We start from the raw sequence: 16,561 nt of genomic DNA, 5'->3' as shown, positions 1-16,561 counted from the left end.
CTTGAAGCAAACAGTCCAACCAAAACAGACTTTTTATTTAAATGAAAACATGAAATACGAAAAAAGGTAGATGTTTGCTTAAATCTGACTTTGGAAAAGCATCATAAAGATCTGCTACCCTCCTGTGGTGAAATAGTGGAGTTGCACAAACAATCGAAAAGTGACGTTGATTGTGATTAAGAAATGATGTAATATATTTAAATATTATTTAAAATTAACATATTTGAATTAAAGTTTTAAATCTGTTTAAATTTTATTTTAAAACTACATTAAATTAAAACTACTTTACTGTTTGACCGTTTTTCTAATCTTGAATAAGTAAAAAAAAAAAACCTAAATGATAACAACTAACTGAATGATAACCTAACAACTCAAAATCAAAATTCAACTTTATTGACAAAGAACTGTCAAACAAAACCTCAAAGTGCTTCATATAAAGGCGATGCGGGATGAATATTTTTGAAGGTCTTTTTATTTTTATAAATATACGTTTAAATACATTTATATTCACTTTAGTTATAACGCTTTCAATATAAATATATCTTATCTAAATACTTTTGGCCTCTAAATACTTTTAATTTACTGACTTTGAAGTAAGACTATGTGTTTGTAGACCGTGCTACAGCTGTGGACATGTGCAGTTAAATAAAATAAAAACATTAGCCTATACTCTACAGATGATTGGTTTTCCATTATTAAGATTATGTTTATTATTATCATTATTATTATTGTCCAGATTTTTTCAAATATTTCATGATGAAGAAAGTTGTAACATTAAGTTTTCCGTAAAATCAGTTCATTAAAACTGCAGTAAATTATGAAAACAAAAGAATTTATCAATTTGTATATTTTTTAATTTTCATCTTAAAACAATTGTTTAAATGTTAATCCTAAAAACTGACCAATCACCTGAACCAGGTCACCTGTGACATGCGCAGTGAACATTTGAGGCTTTTAAGTTTTTTTTTTTTTTTTTTTTTTTTTTTTTTTATTTGAACTTTAAACATACACATAACTACACACAAAGAAGAGAAAGAAAAAGAAAAGAAAATAAATAACTAAAACAAAATATATAGAATTGTAGTTTACAATACTAGGGATTGTGATACAGCTTGTGATCTTCAATGAAAATACACAGTTTTATTGCATTTTTGTTTTTCATCAATGTCAGAGATTTAAAATATAAACTGATTTCTTTAAAAAATGTATTGAATAACGGTTTGTTTTTTAAGAATCTGCACTTGTGAATGAAAAATTTACCAGATATCAACAAGGTATTGAATGTCAAATCAAATAGATTATCACCAGAAACTACTCCAAATAATATACTGTGCTTTTGTAAGTGAATAGAAATAGGGAAGGGAAACTTTGAAGAGCACCAAAAAAATAAATCCTCCCAAAAACTGTAAACATACATACATTCAAAAAACAAATGATCAAGTGTTTCAATATTTGTATCACAAAAAGAACAGTTATTCTCTGGAAAACCAAAACGTATGTGTAACAGTTCTTTGCATGGATAGACTGCGTTCATTATTTTAAAATGGATTTCTTTGTATTTTGGGAAAATTGGATATTTAATGAACTGAGACCTCAACTTGCTTATTTCCTCTCCTGTGTAATGCTGTGACATAGAATGATTTTTGTCAGATGTTGGAAACAGTTCTCTAACAAATAAGGATCGTATAAATGAGTTTGGAAGTTTTGAATTAACCGGTCGACCATCAAACAACAGAGAGGGAAGCTGAACTTGAACATATTGAACCAAACTGGAGGACATTTGGATCAAAGTCTGAGGGATTGCTTTGATCACATTGTTATATTGTTTTCTATCATTTAATTTAAACTTACTGGAAAAAGTTTCAAATGAGATAATGTTTCCATTGTCATTCATAATATGTAGTAATGACCAAATTCCGTTATCAAACCAATTTTTGTAAAATATAGATTTGTTTCTGCATAACACATACCGACAGTTCCATATGGGAGTATTGTGTGGACTAAAGTTATGTTTGTATATGAGTTTCCAGTACAGTAACACCTGCTGATGATAAGTAGAAAGTTTAATAGGAAGTTTTCTGTAATCAAAGTCACATTTTAGAAGCAACTCAATACCCCCTAGATGAGAGAAGATGTTTGAAGGAATATGAAACCACATATTTCTTTCATTTTGCAGAAAAGACCTAAGCCAATTTATTTTAATCATACCATCCAAACTTTCAAAGTCTATGGCTTTAAGTCCACCTGCACTGTAATCCTGAATTATTGTTCCTTTTTTTATGTAATGGGTTTTGTTTTTCCAGATGAAGTTGAAATTGGCCTGGTTTATTGCTTTCCTTGCAGATTTAGGAATTGGGAGTGAATATGCTGGATAAATGAATCTGGATAAACATTCTAATTTAGTTAAAAACACTCTGCCCAGAATAGAAATGTCTCGCTGTGACCACATGTTTAAATTGACTTTACATTTTTCTAAAGTTTTCCATAAGTTCATTTCCTCCATTGTTTTGCTGTCTTTGCTGATATGAACACCAAGATATTTCACAACAGTCCTAACAGGAATGTTATGAATTACTGACTGATCAGAATGGTGAACTGGTAATAATTCACATTTGCTAAGATTTAGTTTTAAACCAGATGCTTTAGAGAAGAAATCTACGGTCTGAATGATCTCAGGTATTTGATGACTGTCCTTCATGAATATGGCAGTGTCGTCTGCCAGCTGAGTGATGGCTAACTGTTCTCCCAGAACATTGAGTTTACTGAAACCAGAGTTTTTAATAAGTATTGATAACATTTCTGTTGCTGTTATAAAAAGTAACGGTGAAATTGGACAACCTTGTTTAATTCCTTTGTTAATTAAAAACCTGGGAGAAATGCCATTTGGTAAAATAACTACACTGTTTGTATCATTATAGATTGTTTGAACAAAACTTATGAAATTAGGTCCAAATCCAAATATTTCTAAAGTCTGAAACATAAATTTGTGTTCAACCGTGTCAAAGGCTTTGAAGAAATCCAAAAATAAAATGAAGCCATCATCCTCAATTAATTGATTATAGTCAATCAGATCAAGAACTAACCGGATATTATTGTGAATTGAACGTCCTTTTAAGAATCCTGATTGTGTGTCTGAGATGATCTGATTCAGTCCTGTTTTTAATCTAGATGCATAAATGTTGGTTAAAATTTTATAATCACTATTAAGGAGGGATATTGGCCTCAAATTATCAATTAGTCTGGCGTCTTTCCCAGGTTTAGGAATCAGGGTGATGACGCCCTGCTTCATGGTAGTTGGAAGGATGTTCAACTCAGAAATTTCCTTTATGACCAACAGAAACTGCTCTTTCAAGTGATCCCAGAAATGTCTGTAAAAGTTAATAGTAAGCCCATCAGATCCTGGAGATTTATCTAAAGCTAAACTTCTCATGGCTTTTTCTGCTTCTTCCAGAGTGATTTCTGCTTCACACACTTGTTTAAAGTTTTCATCCACTTTAGGAGTCAAATCCTTGATGTAATTAAAGAAGCAATCAGCATCCTGAGATGAATAAGAGGAAGAGTACAACCCGCTGTAAAACTGGAAAATTTCTCTCTTAATTTCCTCCGTATTTGTACTTTCCCTGCCATTAATTACTAATTTGTTAACAGCATTTTTCTCTTGTCGCCTTTTTTCTAGTCTACAGAAGTAAGCCGAACTTTTCTCTCCCTCTTCAACCCATTTAGCTCTGGATCTAATAAAAGCACCTTTGGCTTTAGAGACGTACATGTTATCCAGCGAGGTTTGCAATAATGAAAGTCTCTGTTTCTCACCTTCACTCAATAGAGATTTACAACAAATAGAGTTAATTTCTCTGATAATTTCCATTTCTTTTTGTTTTCCATCTTTACTCAATCTTTTGCTGTGAGTTATGGAAATCTGTCTTGCTTTGAATTTAAAAAATTCCCATTTGTCCCTCTGAGTGGTAAACTGTCTGTCTTTAGTTATCTTTTGGATTTCATTTATAATCGCTTGAGAATAAACTTCATCCTCCAATAGACTAGAGTTGAACTTCCAGTAACCTTTGTTTATAGGATTATTGCGAGGTTGAATAATAAGTTTAATCATAGAATGATCTGTTAATGGTGCAGCAGAAATATTGGCTATTGATGTAAAATTCTGTTGATTTTCATTTGTTAACCAAAAATCCAACCTAGATTTAGCAGATCCGTCCGGTTTAAACCAGGTGAACGCTCGAACATCAGGATTATCACGGCGCCAGACATCAGAAACATTTAAATCTCTACATAAATGAAGAAGAACTGGATTATAATGATGATTTTGAAATGCTGAGGGAAATCTGTCAAGGTATTCATTTTCCACCATATTAAAATCACCTCCAATGATGAGATTATTGCTAGGATATCTTTGGTTTAGCTCTTTAACAGAATTTGTAAAATCTGAAAACATGATTTTGTTTTGCGCTGCAGAGTTATATCCATATACATTTCCCAGAATAATAAATTTATCATCTTTCATAAAAACGCAAATCAACCAGTGACCAGAACCATCTCTTTTTGTAACTAAAAGCTTGCCAGAAAAATTATTCAGCAGTATAGCGACCCCTGCTGACCGATTGGTGCCATGAGAGAAAAGGATCTTATCTCCCCACTGATTGGCCCAAAACTTTTCATCAGTCTCGTTGGAGTGAGTTTCTTGTAAACAACAACATTGAACTTTTTGGTTTTTGCAAAATAAAAAAAGTGATTTTCTTTTAACAGAATCCCTAATACCCCTAGTATTTAGCGAAATGAAAGACCACACAGAACTTAAAGACATAAAATAAAACACAGAAGGATATAAACAAAAAAAACGAGAAAATTTAAGATAAAAGAAGCTGGTGTCTTAAATTAAGGGTTAGCTGTGCCCCTAACTATTTACTAAATATGAAACTGAGAATTTTACCATTATATGATGATTTTCATGAAAATGTTTCACTGGAAAACAGTATAAATTGTTATAACAAATTATATAACCATATTAATTAAAACCTTTCGCATCTTAGAAAAAATACTTTAAAAAAAGGTAAAATGTAAAAATAAAGGATAAAATACTTAACTTAGATTTGCTCTATTATGTAAACTAAATGACTCAAATGTTAAAACTTAGAATAACTAGAGTAAAAAACAATTTAAACAGAACGATATGAACTCTTTAATGCAAAATAGGTAGGTCACCTCCTTGTAAATATTTCACTCCACAGTGACTCTAGTCCCATTGATGTATCCCACATGGCCCCTGTAATAAACGTTCTTCCCTTCAGCTCGGGCCCGCTCCATCTTGGGCCAGACGGCCGCTCGAGCTTCTCGGTCTGCTTTGCTGAAGTCCTCCTTGAAGCGGATCCCCAGGTCTTTGCAGATCTGGCAGTTCTTGGTGATCTTCCAGAAAGCATCTCTATGGCGCCTCGTGACGAACTGCAGGATCACCTGGCGATGTCTTCCTTCCTCCCTCCTCCCCAGTCGATGAACCGTGTCCACCGTCGTGTCCATCGCGTCTGCCCACTGTGGTGCGATTTTGGACAGGATTCCAACCACATGTTCCCTGATGTTCTCCTCATCCTTTTCTTTCAGTCCATGAATTTTCAAGTTCCATCTTCGTTTGTATCTTTCCAGATCGGCAACTTTTTCCTTCAGTTCCAGGTTCTCTTTCACGATCCTTGGGATTTCTCTTTCCAACGTTGCGATCTTTGCCTTACAGTCTTTTATTTCAGCCGCGTTCATCTCAACGAGCCGGGAGATGTTTGCCACCATTACGGTGTTTTCACGCAGCTGACTTCCAAAATCTTCTATTTTGGACGTCAGCCTTTCAATTGCAGCCAAAACCGCATCTTCAGATCTGGAAATACTAGACTCCTGTCCCGCTTTCACCTTCAAAGGTGGTCCCGTGGACTTTGTGGGAGTAGGTGGTGGTTTCCTTTTCACACTAGAAGCGACGTCCATCTGGGAATAGTCATGCTCGCTCATCATGGCCGACGGCTGCAAAGTTGGAGCTTGCTTCGGACTTGTTTTTTTCGTCGCCATTAAGCAGAAAAAGGGGAACTCACCAAGATGTTTTTTTTTCCCAAAACGAAGATAAAGTTAACGCGCAACTGCTCTCCAGTCAAACCGTTCTCTCTCAGTTTTCAAATTCTGACATTTACCGTGCAGATCGGGGCAAAAGGCGAGAGCTTAGCGAGAGACGTCCGCTCAGTCCGCCATCCCAGCCGGAACCTTGAGGCTTTTAAGTTGTTAGATAACTTTTGATTACATTTCGTCCAATCAGAGGCGCGTCACTTAGACCCCTGGACCAATCAGAGAGCAGTGCGCCTGTAAGGAGCCCCCGAGGGGATATGCAGGGCCAGTCTGTCATGACTGCTCGGTTCCGACGCCCCACGTCTCCGCGGGATCAGACATGAACCGGGGACAGGTGGAACCAGCGGAGAACTTTGGAGCTCACACAGAACCGGAGTCCGGCTGAGCCTCTCCGTCATGGCTCGAAGTCGAACCGGTTCCGGGACCCTCCTGACCCGGCGGAACCCCCGGCTGGACTCCTTCCTGAAGCGGAACACGGACCGGGAACTGTATGAACGGATCCGGGCCTCCGAACCGTGCGTGGTGGTGTCGGACAGCATCCACAGGGTCTACATGCACGTGGTTCTGAGCGACGAGCGCGTGTACCTCACCGAGTTCTCTCCGCGCACACTCATCACGGCCGCGAGCTTGAGGTGCGTGCGCAGCATCCAGCTGGTGAGTTCTGATCAAAGTGATGGAAAATGATGTTTAGGCAAAGCAGGCAGCTGCAGTGCATCATGGGAGAAGGTCCCGCGCGCGTTTATAACCGAAAATGGACAAAACGGACTAAAAATCCTGAAATGTTGCTCTAGTTCTTTTATTTCGCATCCAATTAAAGTTTTTTTTAGTTTAATTATATTGTACTTCATAGTTATTCTGAATCCTCGACGGTTGTTCAAGTATTTAAATATATTTTTAACGTAAAAACTCTGAATTTATTAGAATTAAACGCCTAGAGAAATAAAACAGTTGTAAACGCATTTTTATATAGAAAAAAACGAAGGAAAAATACAATCTAGATCTCAAATCTGCAATAAATGCAATTCATATAATCGAACAATTACAAATAACCTATATAAAAAAAACAAAAGTACTACATTCATCCTTTAATGTTTTTAAACTCATCAAAACAAAAGAAAGTTTTGGGAATTAAAAAAATAAATCTAATAAAAAAAACACATTATAAAACCTAATGGTGTCATTTATTTGATGCTACGCAAAAAATATGAATTTTATTCTGAAGGAGACTTTTTTCCACAATTCTGAACATTGTTCTGTTGATTTTAGTAAAGTAGAACCTTTAAGTCCAGAACTCATCATCATATCAGAATATTTATGTTTCTTCTCAATTTTATTATTTAAAAAGTGTGTAATGTTCTAGTAATGGATTTCTTTATTGTGGTTTCTTCCCTATAATGTTATATTTAGATTTTTTTTAACCCCAAAAATAATTAATTTACTCTGATAATAACCAGGATTGTAAAATATAATACTGTGTTTAACATCAATGTACTGTAGTTTCAGAGGTTAATTTAGTATTATTTAACATTGTTATGAACTACTTGTGTTAAAACCTTTAGTTATATAATAAAAATACTTTTTGTTGTTTTTATCATCCCTGTGTTTACATTCCTCCATAGGTTAAAATGATGCAGGACACTTTCCATGAGTTACCTGCTTGACAGATGTGATCTAAACAAAAAAAAAGTAAAGTAAAAATTTAGAGTTTTAAAGAAACAGTAAACTTGACATTTTTCCACTAATGGTTTCATTGTTTGTTTTGAAATTAAAAGAGTGTTTCAAGAAGCTTCCCCTAATTTTTCTCTGAGTAAACTAAACTATTTTTGTTTAAAACTTAATGTTTTTGTCTGTTAATGGCTAAAACCGATCCATATATTTACTTTACGCATTTTTAAAACTACATTTAAACCCTAAAATATAAAGAAAGGCAGCTTTTAGTGTTGATGTAAAATAAAAACAATCCTTCTGAGTAAAATGACATAATCATCTACATAATCAACCAGATGCCTTTTCCTTTCACACCTCCTCTTTCTTAAATTAAACCGAATCTCCTCCGTTTGTCTTTTGAAACTGAACGTCCACAAAAGCCGATTATGGGATTAAGAAACTGCCGTCCTGAGAGTATTTTTAACCTCAGTGAGCAAAGTTTAAAACGGTTTCAGCAGCCGTCACCTCCTCCTTATATGTATAGCCTTATAGCCTGAGCCGCCGCCGCCTCCTCCTCCTCCTCCTCCTCCTCCTCCTCCTCCTCCTCCTCCTCCTCCGCTCAGTTTCTAATGATGACCAAAAAGGAGGAAATTCAAAGTCTCCTCCTCGCTTTGACTCTGTTGAAAACCTTCTTTCCTGCTCTGTCCTTCAGCTGGTTTTTCATTCTTCTCACCTGTGCAGGTGAACGACTTCCCAGACTTCCTCAGTGGGAAGGACAGGGAGCGCTGCCAGCACATTTGCATCACCTACATCGCAGAAAAGCCGGAAGGGAGGAGACCTGATGGGGAGGGGCTTCCCTCTGCAGCTCCGCCCTCCCGCAGGTCCAGCTACTGCCCCACCCCCACCTCAACAGGTCAATAGGAACGCACAAGAGGTTTTTGAAGAGGCGCAGATAAACGCTTGAACTCCAGGAAGTGACGGATTTCATTTAGACGAAAGAGTTTACTCAGACGGAAAAATCTGTGACTTGATCCTGGTGAAAAGAGAGTGAAGCTCAGGTGTTCTGCATGTCTGCACATCTCCTGTAACCCTAACCGCTCCCTCTCTCCCAGACAGGATATCCTGCAGAAAGGTGAGCGCACCTGAGTGGACCTCCCACTCAGTCATCTCCGAGACACCTGAGCCTCCACAGAAAAAAAACCCTCCTGATCCAAGAGGCTAATCAGATTCTTTTCCTCCTGTCGGATGGTTGTCATGGAGACGGCAAACTGAGCTGCGATTCAGGAGTTTAGTCCTGCGGCGGTCTGGATGATGTCATCAGGTTTTCTCTGTAGGACAGCTCTGCATTAGTGCATCCTGAGCGTCCGCCGCGTCTCAGGTATCTCATGACTTATTCACAGTGAGGGCGGTTTTCCTCAATCGGGCCGCCGCCACTTTGAAAATGTCGTGTTCTCGCCGGACATCCTGGGAATATTATGGCACTGATAAAACACGGTCCAAAATTCCCAGCAGTCAGTGCAAAAATGTTTGGTTCCTGCTGTCAGAGAAGGATCGACCAGGTATTACAGCCACAGGTCACAGCTCAACGTTGGCGTGTGTTCAGTAAAAACAGACTTTTGTGTCCGGCCATTTTATTAGAAACACCTGTCCAGCTGCTTGTAAATGCAATAAAATTAGCCAATCACACGGCAGTAACTGGATGCATTTATGTAGACGCAGTCCAGACAATCTGCTGCAGTTCAAACCTAATAAAGTGGTCGGTCAGTGTAGATGGATCATAAAACATCTTGGTTCCAATTAATGCCAAAACTGAGCAAACCCCACATTCCTTTTCATGCAACTGCATTTCAAAACTTTTATAATTAGTCAGGTATAACCTGGTATAACTAATATTCAATTAGCATCAAAGCTAAGATTGAGTTACGGGTGAGAAAACTGCTTTTCTTTGTTAGAATTAAAACGTTTTTTTCATCCAAAATGTGGAGCCAGACCCTGCAAACGGTTCAGCAACCAAACTTAAAGTCACTGGAGCTGAATCCAGGCCAGAGATGTTTTCTGCTGCAGCTTCCACGTCGTTTGCATGAACAGAAGCATCAAAAGACGCATTTGAGATGGAAATATGTAGGAATATGAAGGGTTCACAAACAAAATACGTGTGATGCTTCTGATGGTTTCATGGTGAGGGTTCAGAGACCGCAGCATCGAGTGGAAACTATGAGCTGAAGACTTGGTTCTCCTCCACCTCCTCCTCATCCTCTTCAGGAGGCGGTGCTGAAAGTAATTAAACGCTCAAACCTTCCTTATGGCACCTTTGACCGGCCGCATGGATTACAGCATCTGAAGAAGAGTTTAACCAGATTCAGACTTTAAATCTTTAGGAGGCTGAAGACAAACTAAGCAGCTCAGACCCCTTAGCTAACATAAGTGGTGCAACAAAAATGGCGAGCAATGTCGGAGCTATCCAGCCGTACAGTCTGGAGCCAGATGGCGTCTTTGTGGACGTCGAGGTCCACAAAAAAAACTCCATCAAAGGAGGTTTTGTGTTTTTAAAGCTTCACTTCAAAAATGGAAAGGATAATAAACAGAAAAAAATAAGTCCAGGAATGTTTTTTGTTTTTTTAAAACAAAAAGTATTTTTGTCGTTTTGAAAATATCCACTTTAGTTTTAAAATGTAAAAATCTAAAGATCCATAAATCTTGAAAAGTGATTTCCGTTGACGATGTTTGGAAGTCTGAATACAGAACTGGACCTGCAGCACTGATGTCCTGCTTCACCATTGGAATAGACCATCTTAAACCCGTTTCTGACTTTTAAATGAATGCTGTTTCACCCAAAACGGTTCTGCTCACAGCTGCTTTTAAGAACAGCAATAATGGAAAAGAGCTTCACTGCCTTCAGCTTTAGCTTTGCGTTCATCATTCTCTCTGCAGCATCAGTTGGGCTTTCATCTCTGCGTCCAGAAACATCAGATGATGAGAGGCAGGGAATGCAAACACGTTAAATCTGAATGGTTGCCTGGCGACCACAAAAACTCAACATGAGCCGTGTAAACAGCAGAAAGTGTGACCGGGGTTATCAGCCTCGCTGCAGCGACGCCGTTAAACCGTTTCTTCTGAAGCCGAGAGCTTCAGCAGTAAACAAACCCTCAAAGCGTTGTTTCCTTCTGTCTGCTGAAGGGAGGAGCGCCCCCCGGTGTTGAAGTCAACTCGCTCTGCTTCCTGCCCAAACCCGGAGGCTCTGGGGCTCGTGAGGGCCCCCCGTCCTCCTTCCACGCCGCCCTCGTTTTACTCCACCTCACCCTCAAAGGACGGCCGGAAGACACCGGAGAGCAGTCAGGTACGACGCCGACTGTCACAAGTAGGGATGAACCCTCAGGTCGGTTATGAGGCGCCGAGAGAAAAGTCACGTCCTGGAAGGAAACAGAAAACAATCTGCTCCCTCCAACATAAAAGCAGCAGACGCTGACAGAGCAAACCGGAAAGAAACAAGTGAACAGCCAGACATGAAGCTAGGAGACTCACTTCAAACTCTTCATCTGAAAAGTAGGTCAATCTGAGCCGAAAGAGATGAAAGACACGCCCAGTCTGACCCCCATCTTTCTGTTCCACCTCCATGTTTGGTGGGACTGAGTCAAATTAGAGCATGAAACCCAGCATGGAGCCCTATGGTGCACCGTAGGTGATTCTGGTGCGAGTTGGATAAATTAACACGTCCAGAACCTCCATTAGGAGCTTTTGACCTTTTTTATGAATGAACTGAATTCACTTCATCTTTTAGCATCAGAGGCTCTACAGGCATTCAAACAGGAAGACTTTCAGATCAGAACCACTGCGCTAAAGTTATTTTCTTACCAACCTCCAGCTTTAGTTTGAAAGAAATGCAGATATTTGAGAATCATTTTAAAAAATAGTTGTTTTTAAAGATCGCTGAGGCTGATTGGATGAAATTTCAGGTGACCCGGAGGTTTGGCTCGGTTCTGTCCAGACTGCTGAGACGGGAGAACGTAAACGAGGCAGAGGAGAAGGAGGCGGAGCTTCATCTTTACGCCGTTTCCCTGACATCCAGAATTTACTTCCACCTGCAGAGCATTTGGAGCAGCTTCCTCATCGTGAGTCAGTTCTGTGTTTGACCAGCAGAGGGAGCCATTGAGCCTTTCTCCTGTGTATGGGATGGATGAAAAACCAACTCTTAAACTGTTAAACTTGTTAACAAAGGCTCTGAAATATCAGCATGCTTTGAGCAGCAGCGCAACACACATCACCTGGTTTCAGGTGCTTTTGAAGAAACGTGACTTGCGGAGACGCCACGGAGAAACAAAACTATTCACAGATAGTTTCCTCTTCAGGTTTGACTCAAACATCTGACTTTACTGCCTTTGTGTTCAGAGGTCCACTCTGATGCTGGATCTGCGCGAAAGGAGGTGTGCTGGATCACCTGACCCATTAGCTCCGCCCCTCAGGTGACAAAAGTCAACAGAACCTTACCCTGACTTCACAGTAAGCCTTTGCTGCAAACCTGGGGGATTATTTCTGGCTCACAGCTTCTGGGTTTGTTTACAGCTGGGAGAGGACGGCTCACCTGTTCGGTCAGCTGCGCTCTGAGCTCCTGCGGGACGACATCGGCGTGGAGAGCTTGTACCTGCAGCTGCAGGAGCTCAGGACGGCTGCTCACCGCAGCGTCACGCTGCGCAGACTCTTCTGGAAGGTCAGACCCAATCACCGATGATCAGAACCAGTCTGAGGCGCAGAGATCGTGGGGGAAAAAAAATTCTACATCAACCCTTGCAACCCACAGAAAAACTAAAGGAGCCTGGGTTTTTTTGTGTTTTTGTGTTTCAGTCCGGTGAGGTCTGCGACTTCCTGGTTCAGACTCTGGAGGAATGTCTTCACGGCTCCCAAAGCATCAGAGGAGTTTTAACAGCAGATCAGCTTCTGTAAGACTCATTTGAGGGAAGCGTTTGGTGACTTTAGCTCAATCCAGGTTTATAAATAGAAGGTCAAACACACCGGCGGCGTGAGACACGTGAATGTGTACCATCTTAACCCTGTAACATCGGCGCTTTAGCTCCAGGGATGACCTTCTTTCGACCACCGTAACTCTTCAGCTCTGCATTTTTATGACACCAAATATAAAGCACACATCTGTTTGTGCTCACCCATACAGTTTAACAGCAACCTGCTGTTTTCCTGCAGACTCGGCGCTCTGATTGTCCAGACGCTCGCCATCATGTTCAGGGAGACGGAGGTTGAGGAGGCCAGAGTCAACGTCCTCTCTGTCGGAAAGTAAACGCTCAACCAGTCTGGAGCAAAAGATCCGTTCATGAAAACTGTTCTCTGAAAAACTCTGTTTCCCTTCTGTTGGCGTGCTCAATTCAGGAGCCGCTCCGGAGCGGGATCTTGAATTGTGCACGCCAACAGAAGGGAAAAAGACGACTGTGGGTTTGAACGCCACCTGAACCGAGTGTCTGTGTCTGGTCCTGCAGAGGAGCTCTGACCTCCAGAATGCTGCTCGCCTTGATTTGTGATCCCCAAACAAAGAACCAGGAACCACCGCTGGACTCCAAGGTCAGTGAATCCTTAAATCCTAAAGTTAAAGTCCCATCAGCTGCACCTAGGTGAGGGACATTTGTTCTCCGCATTTGACCCACCCCCTGGGGGAGTGGTGAGCTGCAGACACAGCCGCACTCAGGAACCATTTACAGAAAACTATTCATGCATCGCCTCAGAAATGCACAAAGACGGATGCTAACACAGTTACCGCTAGTTACAGACGCAGACTTGAAGCTATGTTCAATCCTGCCTTAGCGACATGCATTCACACGACCACTTCCAACTATGGAAATGTGCGTTTCGGGCTTCTGCCTAAAAACTCCAGCATGCGCACATTGCCACGCCCCTTTTTAAATACTGTTTTCGGTCTCCAGGTACCATTGAACGCGCGTTGAAAGTTAAACCAGATCGAGCTGTGAGCAGTCGAGATTCGGCAGTGACGTATGGATGACGTCCTTTTCAGAACACAGAAGTACCAACAGTTTCAAAGTTGATTATGGAGGGAAAATGAATAAATGCGGTTTGTTCCTGGCCAGAATGATACGACGCCAAATCTTTCATGGAGCAAGATTCGGGAGATTCGCACCACTTCTAACTGCAGGTGGCAGACATGCGGCAGTATGGGGTAGCGACAGTCCAGTCTGCACGCCTTATGCCAAACGCCTGTTCAAGAATGTGCGTTGCCCAGTGTGAACGTAGCTGTAGAGTTTTTCAGGCCAGGAAGCAGCTTCATTCAGACAAAGCGGCACAAACTGCATCCACTGCTGTCTGGTGCCAATGTCCTTAATACTCAAAAAAGACATTTAAAGAAACTGTAGGTTTTTATTCTAAAATCATCTGTAGATGAGGATGGATTTTCTTTAAGAGCTGCTAGTGTTTAAACTCATTTCCCACGGTTGTTTTTGTGTCAGCTTCCGTCCTTACGTGAAGAATACCTGGATGCTGCCGGCTCTCTGCTCTTTGAGCTGCTGCTTCTGGGACACCAGGTGGGTCCTGAGTCAGCTTTTCTTTAAGCACAACGTGATGCTTTAGCATTGTAGCTGTAGTTCATCGTTAGCTAAGGGGTGTGGTCTGGGTTTGAACCCACCATTTGGTGCCATGGTGCTCATGGGCAAAACTAAGGCTGACCTGAAAAATGAATTCTTTATTTACTGAATGAGGAATCAGATGATAACATCAGATGGATTCTTTTTTCCTTAGTTTTAACAGCTTAAAGTAATTACCAAATGAAAACAGTTTTTAAAGCAAACAACTTTTGTTTTGAATTAAAAAGAAGAAAAGTTCTTGTTAAAAATAAAGCACATTAAACAATAAATTGAAGGGATTCATGGTTTTTGTAAATGTATTTATAACCGCTTCATGAATTCAAACATGAAACTACTGCTAGAAAACAGATTTTACCCCTTGATGCCCTCAGCTGTAAGAAACCATTGAGCTGATTTGGTTAAAGGCATCAACCAAATGAAAGAAAAACGAATATTTCCAAAGATGTTTTAGGAGTTTCAAACCAGCTGCTGCTTTGCCGTAGCAGATATACAGCCTGATGATGTGAAACGGTGGAAAATTTAACAGTGACTGAATTGATCGGAGCTAAAACAAAATGTTAAAAGGTGGGGAGCACATGATAGAGCCCTGTGGAACTCCACTTTTAATAGTCCGTAAAGACCTGTAATATCTGCTCTGTACAAAGTGAAAGTAAAGACTTCAAATCTAGCAACAAAAAAAACTTAAAGTTTTTCTGTAGCAAAACAATCTTAATTTAGAAAAAGTCTGGTACTAGAATGTTTTTCTTAAAATAAGAATTCCGTATTTATACAATTTTTCAAACCCCTTTGGCAATTTTTTCCCCTTATTTAAAGAAAATATTTTACATTTTGAAAATGTTTTACTCTTTTCTACAGGGCCTGTTTTACAGGATCCTAAACTGTTTCTAATCGAGTCTGGAAAAATAAGAGAGAGATTTTACAGAAGAATTTGTACCTTCACATCCTCAGACTTTGAAATGATACTTTTGAGGATTTGCCATCATTTGTTCTCCTTTTTCCACATCAGACAAGCCGGTGTTTGTCTGCTGGCACCTTCCTGTCTGTGGGCTGGATGCTCAAAGTCCTTCATCCTCATCCTCACCTGGTAATCCTCCTGAAATGTGTTCATGTTTACCAACAAACCCGACTCTGACGTTACTCTGCCCCCTACAGGCCTCGTTTATCAGCTACCAAACCCAGCAGCTGGTTCTGGCCATGGTGGGTCTTCAGGATTCGCTTCCGAGCGCGGCGGACTCGGTGTTGCTGTTCCAGCGCTGTCGCCTCCTGCTGGCCTGCCTGCAGCACAGCAGTCAGCTGGCTCAGCATCTGCAGTCGCACTTCAGGGAAGAATTCAGGTTTGATTTTTTTTTTATTCTGCTACAAACTATTTCTCCATAACTTCCTTTAACGTTTTCAGGAAAATTTGAATTTTAGTTTGATCATGTGACCCTTTTGAAAGGTCAGATAGATAAGATAGTTTCTCTGACTGGCGTCTTTTCTTCCAGGTACATCGTGAAGCCTTTGTGTGCAGAGAAACTTTTGCCTCCGTATCCCATCAGCCCGCCGACTCAGCAGCTGATTGAACAGATTCTGACTCTCCTATTGGACGGCTGATGATAAAGGAACTCCGATTGTCCATGTGATGCTTTAGCTGAAGTGATAACCGGCACAAATCTTTCAGGCCTTAACGACAAAACAACAACATATCTGTGACCTTAGCATGACGTAACAAAATCAGGCCGGCTGCATCATATTGATGAGTCATGACTTCAGCTTCCAAAGGGAAAAACATTCATTTATTGATGAAGATTTAAAGAGTTTGCCTTTAAAAAGGATCCTTTCTGAGCGTCTCAGATAATTTCAAACTAGTTTCTGTTTCACTGTTTATAATGTTTGTTTTTTCCATGTTTGTCTTAGAAAAAACAACGTATGTTTATATGTGAAGGCTGCTAAGGTGAAAATCTACCCCACTAAGGCTTTAGTTTCCTTTCCTGAAACCTAATTTCCAACTTTGCTTTTTAAAAACCCACTCTAAAATAATTGTGTTTTTTAACTTGGAATTTTTCTGATGGAGGACATATGTATTATAGTTGACATTAAAACTGGATTTCTGAGTATTTCTGCTTTCAAAATGTTGAATAAAGGGAAAGGGGGGTGGGGTTGCTCTGGATCACAACTTAGAGGTAAATTTCTACTAAACTATTGCCGCTTTGCAGAAACTACATCCTAGA

General features: G+C 40.0%; 1 protein-coding gene across 1 annotated transcript; it reads left to right on the top strand.

Annotated features, from left to right (window-relative positions):
* The first annotated feature begins 6,355 nt into the window (after nucleotides 1–6,355).
* On the top strand, nucleotides 6,356–16,113 carry c23h12orf56 (chromosome 23 C12orf56 homolog). The gene is made up of 14 exons (XM_004083289.4): nucleotides 6,356–6,762; nucleotides 8,497–8,668; nucleotides 8,872–8,887; nucleotides 10,933–11,092; nucleotides 11,709–11,864; nucleotides 12,142–12,215; nucleotides 12,316–12,460; nucleotides 12,595–12,689; nucleotides 12,949–13,038; nucleotides 13,239–13,320; nucleotides 14,217–14,291; nucleotides 15,358–15,435; nucleotides 15,504–15,685; nucleotides 15,836–16,113. The coding sequence occupies exons 1-14, from the start codon at nucleotides 6,505–6,507 to the stop codon at nucleotides 15,942–15,944; spliced, it is 1,692 nt and encodes a 563-aa protein (XP_004083337.1). The 5' UTR covers nucleotides 6,356–6,504; the 3' UTR covers nucleotides 15,945–16,113.
* Nucleotides 16,114–16,561: the final 448 nt, after the last annotated feature.

The sequence above is a fragment of the Oryzias latipes genome, chromosome 23 (genome assembly GCF_002234675.1).
Source record: "Oryzias latipes chromosome 23, ASM223467v1".
In the NCBI taxonomy this organism is placed as follows: domain Eukaryota; kingdom Metazoa; phylum Chordata; class Actinopteri; order Beloniformes; family Adrianichthyidae; genus Oryzias; species Oryzias latipes.
This window is presented reverse-complemented; position numbering and strand designations above follow the sequence as displayed.

Excerpts from the sequence above, each read along its gene's own strand:
- c23h12orf56 (XM_004083289.4), top strand. The coding sequence starts at position 6,505 with ATGGCTCGAAGTCGAACCGGTTCCGGGACCCTCCTGACCCGGCGGAAC. Across the intron at positions 11,865-12,141 it reads TTTGGAGCAGCTTCCTCATC|AGGTCCACTCTGATGCTGGA; the intron begins GTGAGTCAGTTC and ends CTTTGTGTTCAG. Across the intron at positions 15,686-15,835 it reads CACTTCAGGGAAGAATTCAG|GTACATCGTGAAGCCTTTGT; the intron begins GTTTGATTTTTT and ends CTTTTCTTCCAG.